Source organism: Saccopteryx leptura, chromosome 2 (assembly GCF_036850995.1).
Source record: "Saccopteryx leptura isolate mSacLep1 chromosome 2, mSacLep1_pri_phased_curated, whole genome shotgun sequence".
Taxonomy (NCBI): domain Eukaryota; kingdom Metazoa; phylum Chordata; class Mammalia; order Chiroptera; family Emballonuridae; genus Saccopteryx; species Saccopteryx leptura.
The window spans coordinates 232,770,042-232,785,338 of NC_089504.1; the positions used below are offsets into that span (position 1 = coordinate 232,770,042).

Below are 15,297 nucleotides of genomic sequence, written 5' to 3' on the forward strand. Positions count from 1 at the left end.
TCCAATTCATTATCTCTGGCTTGCAGGAGCCTCCTAGTTGTTCTTCTTGCTCTACTGTTGCCTCTCTAGCTCATTAGCCACAGTACAGCCAGACATATTTTCTACCATGCAATCCTGATGTGTTCCTTGGATGCTTTGAATCCTTGCACGACTCCCTATACTCTTGGGAGAAGGTCCAAACTCCTTCAGGCTTCACATTCCTTCAGAATCTCTTCCCTTCCCACCTCCTCAGCTTCATCTCTTCCCACTCCCTGCCTGATGTGGGCATCTGGCAATTTGGACTTTTTTTTTTCAGTTTTCTATTGAATTTCTATTCTTCTTTCTTACCTTGAAACTTGTATACATTTATCCTTCTCCCTGGTAACAACTAATGTCTTTTCCATCCAAACAGACCTTCCCAGTATATCAAATGTTCATGGTGCTTTTGGAGCCAGAAGAAAGGAGGTATTGTAGATTGCAGACAATGACAAGTGGTCCTATATTTTAAATTCTTGGAGTACCATATGGATGTATTCTGCCATGAGTAGGCTTGAAAATAGGAAATTAAGGATTTTCAAACAGCTGTTTGGAGTTAACATCAATGAAAATGCCCACAGCGTTTGTTGGTTTCCTTGGTGCCCATGACTGGGGAAAAATAAATGGGCAATTGGTCTGAGCAGTGAACCATCTCCCTTGTTTCCACATTGTCCTGAGGAACAATGGAGGGGCTCCTGTACACATTCTTGGCCATTTATTATACTTTGTTCTCACAGTTCTCACAAGTATTTAACAATAAAAGTAGATTTATTAATAATGTTTTACCCCTGTATTACACTGTGATGTGGCCTACAATTTTCTTCATATTATTCCAGCCTGCAAAGCGTGATAGAATGTGTATTGGCATTGGTCCATCCTAGGGCAGGTATATTCCTCCCTAACCACAATTGCACACTCATGGATAACAAGGAAATTGAATCAAAGGCAGCACCTACAAGTGCTTCAGCTATCTTCAGTCTTCTGAACTCTATAGGTTTTTGCTCATTAATATTAGCAATGTTAGAATGAGTTTTTCACGGATGAGTAGTGTTTAAGATAAATACTTATGTTAACTAGATTACTAGAGGTATTTTCATCCTGACAGTAATAAGGTATAAATATCTAGTAAGCCCCTCAATATCATGCACTCAAGATGGCATCTCAATTTGGATTCTTTGTCTTAAAAATTTTTTTTTAACTTTATTTTATTTATTTATTTTTTCACAGAGACAGAGAGAGAGTCAGAGTGAGGAATAGACAGGGACAGACAGACAGGAATGGAGAGATGAGAAGCATCAATCATTAGTTTTTTGTTGCGCATTGCGACACCTTAGTTGTTCATTGATTGCTTTCTCATATGTGCCTTGATCATGGGCCTTCAGCAGACTGAGTAACCCTTTGCTTGAGCCAGCGACCTTGGGTCCAAGCTGGTGAATTTTTGCTCAAACCAGATGAGCCCACGCTCAAGCTGGCAACCTCGGGGTCTTGAACCTGGGTCTTCCGCATCCCAGTCTGATGCTCTATCCACTGCGCCACCACCTGGTCAGGCGATGTCTTTAAAATTAAAAAAAAAAATGTATTGATTGATTTTAGAGAAGAAGGGGGAGAGGAGAGAAAGAGATTGATTTGTTGTTCCACATTGGTTGTTTCTTGTTTGTGCCCTGACCGGGGATTCAACCTGCAACCTTGGTGTATTGGGATGATGCTCTAAACAACTGAGCCACTCAGCCAGGGTCTGCTCTAATTTTTATTATTTTCTTCCTTCAGCGTGCTTTGGGTTTAGTTTGCTATTCCTCTTCTAGTTTCTTAAGGTAGACGTTTAGATTATTGACTTGAGATTTTCTTTTCTAAAACAGGTGTTTATAGCTATATATTCCCCCTAGGTGTTGCTTTCACTGAATCCCCTAAGTTTTGGTATGTTAATCTCTAAGCATTTTCTAATTTCTCCTGTGATGTCTACTTTCAACTTTTGGTTTTACCAAGGTGTTTTTTTAAATTTTTTTTTAATGCGAGACAGATAGACAAACAGAACAAATAGGAAGGGAGAGAGATGATGAGAAGCATATACTCATAGTTGCGTCACTTTTTTTAATTTTTAGTTGCTCATTAATTGCTCCTCATATGTGTCTTAATCAGAGGGCTCAAGCTGAGCCAGTGACACCTTGTTCAAGCTAGGGATCTTGGGCTCAAGCCAGCGACCTTGGGATCATGTCAATGATCCCACACTCAAGCCAGCGACCTCACACTCAAGCTGGTGAGCCTGCACTCAAAATTCTGACCTCAGGGTTTCAAACCTGGGACCTCAGTGTCCCGTGTCACTGTTTCATCCACTGTGCTACCACCAGTAAGGCTGGTTCTACCAGGTTTTTTTTTTTTTTTAATTATTTTTATTTATTTATTCATTTTAGAGGAGAGAGAGAAGGGGGGAGGAGCAGGTAGCATCAACTCCCATATGTGCCTTGACCGGGCAAGCCCAGGGTTTTGAACTGGCGACCACAGCATTTCAAGTCGACACTTTATCCACTGCGCCACCACAGGTCAGGCCTCTACCAGGTTTTAATGAAAGCGAGTTTGACATCAAAATCTGCCTCTGGTATAGACATTTAGCAAGCAAGATCAAAACAGGCAAACAACTTATTCTAGAATCCAAGTTCTAGTTCTATTCTTTTTTGTTTCTCCAAAACTCCTTACACATAATGTTCATCTGAGGCAAATGATAAAGTATTCTAGTGAACTTGTCAGCTCAGGCTTTGGAAATAGGGATTCAGCTCCAATCTTGCCACTGCTTGGCATGGTGCAGGCCCTGGAAAATGGTGCCTCTTGTAAAAGTTGTTTAATTCTCTTGGCTTGTACTTAATCTTCGTGGGTTCAGCCTTTCTAAGAGCATAGGCTTTGCAGACAGATCTAGGTTTGAATCTCAGGTCTTTACTGTCTTAAACTTCTGGGTACTTGTTTATCATCTGTAAAATGAGTTGAATTGGGTTTAATTTGAAGGAATCATGCAAAGTACTACACATAGTGGCTGGCACAGAGTAATTGTAGAAAACAGGAATTTGTATTGTTTTGGTTGTTGGTGTAAAAGTCCGCCTCCTAAGTAGACAGGAAGCATCTAACTGTTCTGTGTATCTCTCCAGGGATGAATATTCTCAAAGTAGGTGCTTGAAACTTTATTGGAAGGATAGTATTTACTCTCTAGTGAAAGACATGACTTTGAGGGCCAAAGTGAAAACAAAAGTAGTTACTACATTTTAAAAAATCACATTTCAACCTGACCAGGTGGTGGCGCAGTGGATAGAGCGTCTGACTGGGACGCAGAGGACCCAGGTTCGAGACCCCAAGGTCGCTGGCTTGCGCGCAGGTTTATCTGGTTTGAGCACAGCTCACCAGCTTGACCCCAAGGTCGCTGGTGTGAGCAGGGGGTCACTCAGTCTGCTGTAGCCCCCCAGTCAAGGCACATATGAGAAAGCGATTGATGAACAATTAAGGTGCCACAACGAAGAATTGATGCTTCTCATCTCTCTCCCTTCCTGTCTCTCAGTCCCTCTCTCTGTCTCTGTCACACACACACACAAAAAAAAAATCACATTTGAGTCTGGTTTGGGGTGGCACACTGAGTGAATAAAGTGTCAATCTGGAATGCTGAGGTTGCTGGTTCAATACCCCGGGCTTACCTGGTCAAGGAACATACGAGAAGCAAGTTGATACTTCCTACTCCTCCTCACACCAGCCCCTGCTTTTCTCTTTCTGAAAAAACAACAACAAAAAACAAAAAGACATTTGAATGCCTACTATGTTCTATTCACTGTACCAAGTAATTTGCATAGATAATTTATTTTATTTAATCTCCACAATGACCCTGTGAGATAGATAGTACTATTGTTATCAGCATTTTGAAGAAGAAATGAAGATTAGCACAATGATGGATTCCTAGCAAATAAGTGGCAGAGCTAGGATTGAAACCCAGGAGGATTAGTCAGTTTAGGCTACTGTAATGAATCCCATAGACCAGGAGGCTTAAACCACAGAAATTAATTTTACTCAGAGTCTGGAAGCTGGAAGTCCGAGATCAAGGTGACAGCATGGTTGGTTTCAGTTTCTGGGGAGGAATGTCTTCCTGACTTGTTCATGGCAGCCTTCTTTCTAGCTTTCTCACAGGGCCTTTGCCCAGTGCATGAGTGTGAGAAGAGTGAACAAGGTAGCTCTCCAGTATCTTTTCTTATAAGGACACTAATCCTATTGGATCAGGGCTTCACCTTTGACCTCATTTAACCCTAATTACTTCCCTAGAGGCACCATCTCCAAATATAGCCACATTGGGGGTGAGGAGTTCAACATAAGAATTTGGAAGGGGAAAAAAAAAAAGAATTTGGAAGGGAGTGGGGACACACTTGGTCCATAACCCCATGCCTTTCTGACACCAGAGCAGACATAGTCTCCAATTAGTCAAGACTCTGATTTGCTCTGACACAATGTTAGGAATGATATGGAGTTAGGAGGTAGGTGCTTAATTTGTTCCACTGAGTCAGAAACTTTAAACCAAATAGGGCTGCTAACTTCTCAGACTTCTAGAAGCACACTCCCATAGGGCTTTGTCAAGGGATACTTGAAAGTGTTCCTGGCACTCTGGTTGGGTATTTCAGTTGGCTAGAGTTGTCCAGATACAGCAAGGTTGTGGGTTCAATCCTGAGTCAGGCCACATACAAGAATTAACCAATGAATACATAAATAAGTGGAACAACACATTGATGTCCCCCTCTTCCTCTCTAAAATCAATAATTAAAAAAAAAATCTTATCAACCTGGAAATGCTGAGGTCGCCGGTTCGAAACCCTGGGCTTGCCTGGTCAAGGCACATAAGGGAGTTGATGCTTCCAGCTCCTTCCCCCTGTCTCTCTCTCCTCTCTCTCTCTCTCTGTCTCTCCCCTCTCTAAAATGAATAAATAAATAAAATAAAAAGATACTTAAAAAAACAATCTTAAATAAAAACCAAATGTGGCCTGACCGGGCGGTGGCGCAGTGGATAGAGCATCGGACTGGGATGCGGAGGATCCACATTTGAGACCCTGAAGTTGCCAGCTTGAGCACAGGTTCATCTGGTTTGAGCAAAGCTCACCAGCTTGGACCCAAGGTCGCTGGCTCGAGCAAGGGGTTACTTAGTCTGCTGTAGCCCCACGGTCAAGGCACATATGAGAAAGCAATCAATGAACAACTAAGGTATCGCAATGAAAAACTAATGATTGATGCTTCTCATCTCTGTTCCTGTCTGTCTGTCCCTATCTATCCCTCTCTCTGACTCTGTCAGTGTAAAAATTAAACAAAACAAACAAACAAAAACAAAAAACAAAAAGAAAAGTGTTCCTAGCCTTAGAAGTCCAGCTAAACTTAGAGTTTAGACTAAAAGAAAGAATTTTTAAAAAGGGGGAATAAAAATTAATCCATCGACTTAGAAATAAAGTTCTTTTTATTTATTCCCTAAGTCAGAAATGATTTTCTGGAAAGTCCAGTGATCTTTCCAGTTGATGGCAACAGGTAAGGGAAAGCTTCTTTGAAGTTCCTCCAGAGATGTAATTTTTTTTTTTGTATTTTTCTGAAGTTGGAAACAGGGAGGCTGTCAGACAGACTCCCACATGTGCCTGACCAGGATCCACCTGGAATGCCCACCAGGGGGCAATGCTCTGCCCATCTGGGGCATTGCTCTGCCACAACCAGAGCCATTCTAGTGCCTGAGGTAGAGGCCACAGAGCCATCCCCAGCGCCCAGGCAAACTTTGCTCCAATGGAGCCTTGGCTGCAGGAGGGGAAGAGAGAGACAGAGAGGAAGGAGAGGGGGAGGGTGCAAAAGCAGATGGGCGCTTCTCCTGTGGGCCCTGGCTGGGAATCGCACCTGGGACTCCCGCACGCCAGGCCGACGCTCTGCCACTGAGCCAACTGGCCAGGGCCCAGAGATGTAATTTGAGGCAGTATTTATCTGATTTCTTTTTGTGGTCAGATTGGTTTGGTCCTGATCATTGTTCTGAAGAAGGAATAAAGATTGTCTACGGAAGTGTATCAGTCTTTTCATTTCCTTCTTTGCAAAAGCATCCAAATTAATCAGGATATTTGCTTGCATTGTACTTATTTACTTAAAGGACTCCCTGTATATTTTCAGATAAGTAACTCATTCTCCTTATAAACTGTAAGGGGTTGGAGACTATATTGATATTCCCAAGTACCATTAAACCAGACAGCTGCTGCTTGACCAGGCAGTGGTACAGTGGATAGAGTGTTGGCCTGGGATGCAGAGGACCCAGGTTCGAAACCCTGAGGTCACCAGCTTAGGTATGGGCTCATCTGGCTTGAGCGTGGGGTTGCCAGCTTGAAGGTGGGATCAAAGATATGACCCCATGGTCAATGGCTTGAGCCCAAGGTCACTGGCTTGAGCAAGGGTTCACTGGCTAGGTTGGAGTCTCCCAGTCATGGCACATATGAGAAAGTAATCAATGAACAACTCAAGTGCTGCAACGAAGAATTGATAACTCATTTCCATCCCTTCCTGTCTGTCCCTCTCTCTTGCTAAAAACAAACAAACAAAAAATAAACAAAAAACAAATCATACAGCTGCTGTGGTCAATTTTCCTTCAAAAGATTTATAAATCGCCTGACCTGTGGTGGCGCAGTGGATCCAGCATCGACTTGGAACGCTGAGGTTGCTGGTTCAAAACCCTGGGCTTGTTTCTTGCCTGACCTGTGGTGGCGCAGTGGATAAAGCGTCGACCTGGAAATGCTGAGGTCGCCGGTTCGAAACCCTGGGCTTGCCTGGTCAAGGCACATATGGGAGTTGATGCTTCCAGCTCCTCCCCCCTTCTCTCTCTCTGTCTCTCTCTCCTCTGTCTCTCTCCTCTCTAAAAATGAATAAAATAAAATAAAAAATTAAAAAAAAAAAAGTAGACAAATAGGCACATCTTAAAAAACAAACAAACAAACAAAAAACAAAACAAAAACAAAACCCTGGGCTTGCCTGGTCAAGGCACATATGGGAGGCAGTTGATGCTTTCTACTCCTCCCCCCTTCTCTCTCTCTCTCTCTCTGTCTCCTCTAAAATAAATAAAAAAGTAAAAATAATTAAAAAAAAAAGATTTATAAATCCTCAAATGTTACTGAGTTTAAGTGGACCAGGAATCATTAGATACATAAATTTTTAGACAAGAACGAGGGATGAGCTGCTGCAGTTTGAATTTCTGCTAGCATGTAAACTGTAGTTCAGAATCTTGAATTTTTTTTTTGTTTTTGTATTTTTCTGAAGCTGGAAACGGGGAGAGACAGTCAGACTCCCGCATGCGCCCAACCGGGATCCACCCGGCATGCCCACCAGGGGCGATGCTCTGCCCCTCTGGGGCATTGCTCTGCCGCGACCAGAGCCACTCTAGCGCCTGGGGCAGAGGCCAAGGAGCCATCCCCAGCGCCCAGGCCATCTTTGCTCCAATGGAGCCTTGGCTGCGGGAGGGGAAGAGAGAGACAGAGAGGAAGGAGGGGGGGTGGAGAAGCAAATGGGCGCTTCTCCTATGTGCCCTGGCTGGGAATTGAACCCGGGTCCCCCACACGCCAGGCCGACGCTCTACCGCTGAGCCAACCGGCCAGGGCCCAGAATCTTGAATTTTTACAATTATAAACAAGCAATTCTCTCCAAGAGTTTGAATGTTGTTTTCTGGAATTTTTAAATCAGAATTTTCTATTTTAATCTCCTTTGATCCAGAGACTTAAAAAATACTTTGTTTTTCCTGGAAATGAATCAAGAACTAAAATTGAATTTTCAAAGATCCAAAAGGGGAAGTAGTGTTGCTTTGGGCTGGGTTAGAAGAACATGGAAATCATAAGAGACTGTCAACTGTTCAGAGAAATTTCAAGTGCCTTACCCCAAGGTGGAGCTGAAAATATGGTTATCAGACTGATTCTTTTTTTTTTTTTGTATTTTTCTGAAGTTGGAAATAGGGAGGCAGTCAGACAGACTCCCGTATGCACCCGGCCGGGATCCACCCGGCATGCCCACCAGGGGGCGATGCTCTGCCCATCTGGAGCTTTGCTCTGCCGCAGTCAGAGCCATTCTAACACCTGAGGCAGAGGCCAGAGACATCCTCAGCGCCCGGGCAAACTTTGCTCCAATGGAGCCTTGGCTGCGGGAGGGGAAGAGAGAGACAGAGAGGAAGGAGAGGGGAGGGGTAGAGAAGCAGATGGGCACTTCTCCTGTGTGCCCTGGCCGGGAATCGAACCTGGGACTCCCGCACGCCAGCAGACTGATTCTTGATAATATTAACTACATTTTGAATATAGGCCAGAGACTATTAGGCAGCTTTGCATGTTTACGAAACAGAATGCTCTGAAGCCATGCTAAAAAGAGAACTATTAGTAAAAGAAAATGTGGTTGTAGGGCAAAGGTTGGCAAGCCCATAGCCAAATTTAGCCCTGTGCCTATATTTTAAACATTGGTAAAGTGCTACAATGGCAAGTTGAGTGGTTTCAACAGAGGCAGTATGGCTCACAAAACCTAAAATATTTACGACCTGGCCCTTTGTAGAAACTTTGCCAAACCCCTCCTCTAGGGCTTCAAGTTGGCCCCCTCCCCCTTCCTCCTCCATTGGTTTAGCTGGGAGCATGGTGTTTCAGGGTCACATGAAACACTGATCACTCACCCTCTGGCTAGGCTGTTTCCAATGGCATGGCAAACTTTGCCATCCATTAATGCTTGAGCACAGGTTTAATTAAGATGATATAAATAGTTAAAGCATATGTAGTCTCAATTAGCAGAAGCCAGGAAAAAATTATACAAGAACTTTATTTTTTAAAATTTAATATTAGCAACAATTTAGAGAGGAATCTTCTTTAACTTGATCTTTTCTTCTACATTTGAAAAGTATCTCATCTTTGTTAAAATTTCCTTGGCTTTTTCTAAATCATCTGAAATAAACAGAAACATTAATGTGAGACTTCATTTCAAGCAAGAATTAAAACTAAGATGAAAGCAGCTGGACTAAAATTGAGCCCTGGCCTCTGTGGAGGGCTGACCAATTACTCAGTAAGTCTGAGGAAGAGGGAGAATATCTGGATTATTAGGGGGAAAGAGGGTCTAATCAAAAGGAGGCAAAAGCATTCTTATTCACAGGGTTCAGACTTTAAATAAGAGAAGCTGATTTTCTCCAGGACAGTCCTTAAGTAATAAATGGGTTTTTTAAAGAGTTTCTCTATATCGTACATGGTGTTCTAACCCTGAGGAAGATGGGAAAGCATGGGGAAGAGCTGTCTCTCTATTTCATTTCTAGAACTGAAGCTTGTAAACCAGTGGTTCTTGACTGGGGGAGATTTTGTGCCCACTGGGACACTGCAGTGTCTGGAGAGATTTTTGGTTGTCTCAACTGGGAAGGTGATACAGCCATCTAATGGGTAGAGTTCAGGGGCATTACTAAACATCCTACAATGTACAGGACAGCCCCCTACAACAGAATATCTGGCCCAACACACTGGTAGTATCAATGTTGAGAAACCCTAACTTAGAAACACGTAAAACTAAATAATATACTGTCGTATTCATATATGGTTAAAACTGTCAAGAAAAGCATGGAGATGATTAACGCAAAAATCAAGAATGCTTATGGTGGAAGGGGGATGCAATTGTAAAGGGTCCAAAGGGGGCTTGGAGAGTAGTGGTCATGTTCTATGTATATTTTATATTTTAATTAAAAAATATTTTTAAAAAACTTTCTTTTTAAATGTTTATTAATTTTAGAGAGCAAGCGGGAGATAGAGAAAGGAACATAATCTTCCTGTATGTGCTCTGATTAGGCATCAAACTGGTAACCTCTGCTCCTCCAGATGATGCTCTAACCCACTGAGCTATCCAGCCAGGGTGAATTTTTAAATTATTTTTTTTTTTTAAATTATTTTTTTTATTTATTCATTTTAGAGAGGAGAGGGAGAGAGAGAAATGAGAGACAGAGAGAGAGAGAGAGAAGGGGGGGAAGAGCTGGAAGCATCAACTCCCATATGTGCCTTGACCAGGCAAGTCCAGGGTTTCGAACCGGGGACTGCAGCATTTCCAGGTCGACGCTTTATCCACTGCGCCACCACAGGTCAGGCTAAATTGTTATTTAGTGTGCATGTGCACGCTAGAAAGAAACAGAGAGAGAGAGAGAAATAGGAAGGAATGAGAAGCATCAACTCGTAGTTGTGTCACTTTAGTTGTTCACTGATTGTTTCTCATGCATGCCTTGACGGAGGAAGGGCGGGGGTCAGGTCAAGCCAGCAACCATTGGGCTCAAGCTATCCACCATGGGGTCATACCTCTGCTCCTGCACTCAAGCTGGTGACCCTGTGCTCAAGCTGGCGAGCCTGTGTTCTAGTCTGCAACCTCAGGGTTTTGAACCTGAGACCTCAGTGTCCCAGGTTGATGTTCTATCCCCTGCACCATCACCGCTCAGGCTACAATTAGTTTTTAGAGAGGTGAGGAGGATGGAATGAACTGCCAGGGGCACTGAGTTCAGGACCACAATCTTGGTTTCAGATTGCTTTCTGGTTCCAAGGTTCTGTCCCAGAAAAGCGCTTATCAGACTGTACTATAATCATTGCTGAGACTTGCTCTTTGGATTTTGGGAGGTAGCTCTGATTCCTTACAATAACTTCCCTTTATCTGGGCTATCCTGAGTGGCTTTCTGCTTCCTGCATTCAAATGAACCTTATGCTAAAGGGCCATTTTTCTCTTAGCTAAGGAGTAGTAGCAGTCAGGAATGGATAGAAAGGTTGTTCTTGCTTAAAAACAGCTAGAAATGGATATTGTCTCTTCACTCTGAGAGTCAGAACAGAGGGGACAAAGATGAAAATTCCACATTTGTAATTCAGGCAGAGCTTTGCCATGGGCTTCTTCTTCTGTGCTTTGTAGAAACAGGGGTGTGCAGGCTTTGCCAAATGTTGAATGTGCAACCCTGCCCTTGGAATCTACCTGTGTTGGCTTCAGCCCACATCCTTCACCTTATTTTTACTTGTTACAGGGGAATGAAAGCACTTTCTCTCTAATCTAATCTTTCATGGGCATCACTGTTTTTGGTACACAGCTTGTTTCTGCAGCAAGACTGTGAACTCTGAGGGTAAAAATGTCCACTCATTTATATTTAATACCTCCCATTGTAAGTATAAGATGGGTATGTAAGAGCACTTGTTGACTGGATGTTTATACCTCAGTGCTTACAATTTCTTTCCATTTCTGAGAAAGTCAAGAAATGAAGACAGTACCTTGTTCAAAAGCTCTGCTAACACTGTCAGTCAATTCCTTTTGTTTAGCTGAAAAAGAAAACCATAACCTTAATTTTTCTATTTAAATAGACTCATCATATGAAGACACCACTTCTTGGTTTAAGGCTGCATTCCAAAGAGGTAGGGATGCTAAAGGTCCAACCTCTAGACAAAATTGGTTTCAGTATGTATACTCCAGGAAAAAATGCTACCTGAATTATTACGATGAGCAATATGTATTCTTTTTTTCTGTATTTTTTTCTGAAGTGAGAAGCAGGGAGGCAGAGAGATAGACTCCCACATGCGCCTGACTGGGATCCATCCGGCATACCCACTAGGGGGCAATGCTTTGCCTATCTGGGGAGTTGCTCTGTTGCAACTGGAGCCATTCTAGCACCTGGGGAGGAGGGCATGGAGCCATCCTCAGCACCTGGCCAACTCTGCCCCAATGGAGCCTTGGCTGTGGGAGGGGAAGAGAGAGATAAAGGAGAGGTGGAGGGGTGGGGAAGCAGATAGGTGCTTCTCCTATGAGCCCTGGCTGGGAATTGAACTTGGGCCATCTACATGCTGGGCCAATGCTCTACCACTGGGCCAACTGGTCAGGGCTGCAATATATATTCTTTATATCCCTTTTTCCCTTAACCATGGAAAAGTGCTCATAATAGCATAAAAAAATACATTTTTTGGTATTTTATTTTTTTACCTCTGACAATAGATTCAATCTCTTTCATGGCAGCTTCACTTTGAGCTTCGGAAAGTTTTTCATTGATGTCCATTATTTCCATGAGGAATTGCCTGTCCATTTCATAATCTGTTCCTTCAGGAATCTCTACTCCATGGAGCTTTAGCTATTGTGACATAAAGCAGGGGAAATAAGTTTTGTTTAAGAAACTATGCCAACATCATAAATCCTGCTCACCTTTCAGAAACAGACTAATAATGAAACTTAGACTGAGAAAGAAATGCTTGGACGGGATCCCTTTCTGCTACTTAGAGGTGTGTGACTCTGGAGGAGCCATTCTTCCACTTGTGAGTTTAAATTAGATATTTGTAAGGATTCTATTAAATTAAAATTCTAAGGTACTTACCACCCTTTCCCCTTACCCCCCCCCAAATATACTTTCATAAAAGCCGATGCCATCCATCTTGAAATTTATAGAAAATGGTTTTTAAAAATGCAATTGGACAAGTAAGACAAAGAATATTCAGGGAAAACTATGCTTATGTAGTATCATTGGGTCCCTGGACTTAAACTCTCCTGTGCCGAATACAGGGGAGCAGCTGTCCCTTAGTGCTATGGATACCAGGTAGTCACACATAGAAGGGTTGGAAAATCACCTTACAAGGTATAGTCCCCTGCTCAGGGGGGCCAGAAGAGTCTTATAGGCATCATTCACCAGGGTCGAATGCTTTTCTGAGAAGTCCTTTTCAGTCTGTTAGTGGAGATAAAGATAGTCTTACTACCATCCAAATCAGCCATCTTATATTACCAAACTCTTTCACAAAATATTGATGGGCAGGAACCTATGAAAGTGGCCAAAGTAGAACTAATGTGGGATGAACTATATTTACTTTCAATTGATGGGTTCTAATTCTACAGAACAGGTCCAGGGCCTGGCTGGCTGGGGTCTGGTTGCCACATGGTGGAGCTGGCTGTCCACCTCTGTCCCTGGTAATCACATAACTGCACAGCTAATGCTACCCTCCCCAGGGATATGATTAAGGGTGGCCAATAGACTACCTGAGACCTCTGGCTGAAGAAATCTGGGTGGACAAGACGCTGTAGTTGCTGGTACCTACGCTGAAGCTTTGCAGTATCAACTCTGAAGGAACGGTTGCTGGAAGGAAATCGGGAGATGAAATTCATGCATCAAATACTTTATAGATTTGTATATTATGGGTCTGGTTCTCATTCCCAAGGGAGAATATGCAATAAGTATGCAGACAGTGATAATTCACAAAAGTAGTAGGTGCTGTGAAGAAAAAAAAAATAGGGTTAGAGGGAGTGGTAGATATGGTGGACCAAGATGGCATTTGAGCTGTGACCTGAATAATGATGACGAGCAATCAAAGATCACAGGAGTCATCCAGACAGAGGAAACCTGGTAATTTGGCACCCTTAAAGAACTTGAAAGGTTAGTTTTGTTATTGTAGCCCCTCATAAGTGCTCAATGACAGGTGGGAGCAGACCACTGAGTTAAGAGGAAGGGGTTTTACTGAGTCCCACCGTATCTTTCTAAGACCAGGGTCCCTTCATTTCTTTTACCCACATTGTTTTATCCCTTTCTATTCCCAGAGCCTGCACCATCTAATCAGTTTCGCTCTGCCCAAACTTCACCACCTCTCCAAGCTCCTCAACCTTCAGAGGAAAATAAGAAAAACACCCTTTTCTCAGACTCTGTCCCTCCAATTCTTTCTCCTTGAACTCCAACCACAATATTCAAGTTTTCTCCATGTTTCTGCCCCTTTGAATCATACCTCAGTACTGCTTTCTTAAAAGTTTCAACTGGGCCCCAGAGGGGTGGCTCAAGTGAACAAAGCGTCCTTCTCCGTGCAGGGAGGGTGTGATCCCAGTCAGGGCATGTACAGGAGAGGCAATCAATGAGTGCGCACAACTAAATGGAACAACAGGTTGATGCTTCTCTCTCGCGCTCCCTTCCTCTCTCTAAAATCAACAGAAAAATAAAAAACTTTCAACCCAACTTTTTTTTTTTTTTTTTACAGAGACAGAGAGAGAGTCAGAGTGAGGGATAGACAGGGACAGACAGACAGGAACGGAGAGACGAGAAGCATCAATCATTAGTTTTTCGTTGTGCATTGTAACACCTTAATTGTTCATTGATTGCTTTCTCATATGTGCCTTGACAACGGGCCTTCAGCAGACTGAAGAACCCCTTGCTCGAGCCAGCGACCTTGGGTCCAAGCTGGCAAGCTTTTTGCTCAAGCCAGATAAGCCCGCGCTCAAACTGGCAACCTCGGGGTCTCGAACCTGGGTCCTCTGCATCCTAGTCTGACGCTCTATCCCAGGGGTCCCCAAACTACGGCCCGCGGGCTGCATGCGATCCCCTGAGGCCATTTATCCGGTCCCCACCGCACTTCCAGAAGGGGCACCTCTTTCATTGGTGGTCAGTGAGAGGAGCATAGTTCCCACTGAAATACTGGTCAGTTTGTTGACTTAAATTTACTCGTTCTTTATTTTAAATATTGTATTTGTTCCCGTTTTGTTTTTTTACTTTAAAATAAGATATGTGCAATGTGCACAGGGATTTGTTCATATTTTTTTTATAGTCTGGACCTCCAACACTCTGAGGGACAGTGAACTGGCCCCCTGTGTAAAAAGTTTGGGACCCCTGCTCTATCCACTGCGCCACCGCCTGGTCAGGTTCAACCCAACTTTAATCGTTCTTGACCCCATCCCTCAATCTCCTAAGGCCCCTCAAGGAACCCTTCCTCAGGCCCCGCCCCTCAAGTCTCCCTCCCTGTAGCCTCCATCCCTCAAAGCCAGGTCCGCTCCTCAATTTCCTCTTTTTCAGGTCACAGCTCATCCACCATTCTCCCAAGCCCCATCCCCATCCCCATCCTCTAGTCTCTAGGGTTCCGCCCACCTATCTAACCGCTCCCACCCTCTCCTTCCCAAACCTGATCGGCCCTTCTCTCTCGCACGGTAGGTCCTGACGTCTCTCTTGCTATGAGCGTTTCCCGAAACTGCCTCCCGTACCAGTCCATAAGGCTGAAGTGGTCTCGTGTGAGGTCAGGCGGCTGCAGCGCCTGGCACTGTGGACAGAAGAACGTGTTCCCCGCAGTGGGACCCCCTGGGCCGCCGCAGTTCCAACACTGGGAGGAGTTATTTCCGGCTATCGACGCAGCATTGTAGCTTAGCGGTCTCCTTCCGAGGACTCCGGTCAGCCACAACCTCCACACCCGGGGAAAGGCCCCAGTCCTCCCGCCCCACATTTGGCCCACCGCCTATTTCTCTGCGGTCACCTGGGTGAAGGGGGAACCGGAGAGAGCATCCAACAGACTGGTGC

The 15,297-nt window shown here is 43.9% G+C and overlaps 2 protein-coding genes across 4 annotated transcripts in view; one reads left to right on the top strand and one right to left on the bottom strand.

Moving 5' to 3' along the window:
- CHEK2 (checkpoint kinase 2) overlaps window positions 1–15,297 on the top strand; it is a 135,648-nt gene that overhangs the window by 80,035 nt on the left and 40,316 nt on the right. The gene's annotated exons all lie outside the window — the stretch shown is intronic.
- Window positions 8,805–15,283, bottom strand: HSCB (HscB mitochondrial iron-sulfur cluster cochaperone). Of its 3 annotated transcripts, none has more exons than XM_066370578.1 (6): window positions 14,988–15,283; window positions 13,011–13,107; window positions 12,613–12,702; window positions 11,973–12,117; window positions 11,270–11,317; window positions 8,805–8,944 (listed from the first exon to the last, which is right to left on the bottom strand). In XM_066370578.1, the coding sequence occupies exons 1-6, from the start codon at window positions 15,221–15,223 to the stop codon at window positions 8,853–8,855; spliced, it is 708 nt and encodes a 235-aa protein (XP_066226675.1). In that variant the 5' UTR covers window positions 15,224–15,283; the 3' UTR covers window positions 8,805–8,852. The 3 variants fall into 3 exon arrangements, with proteins under 3 accessions (XP_066226675.1, XP_066226677.1, XP_066226676.1); XM_066370580.1 differs by having other exon boundaries at window positions 12,608–12,702; window positions 14,909–15,036; XM_066370579.1 differs by lacking the exons at window positions 8,805–8,944; window positions 11,270–11,317 and having other exon boundaries at window positions 11,980–12,117; window positions 12,608–12,702; window positions 14,988–15,281.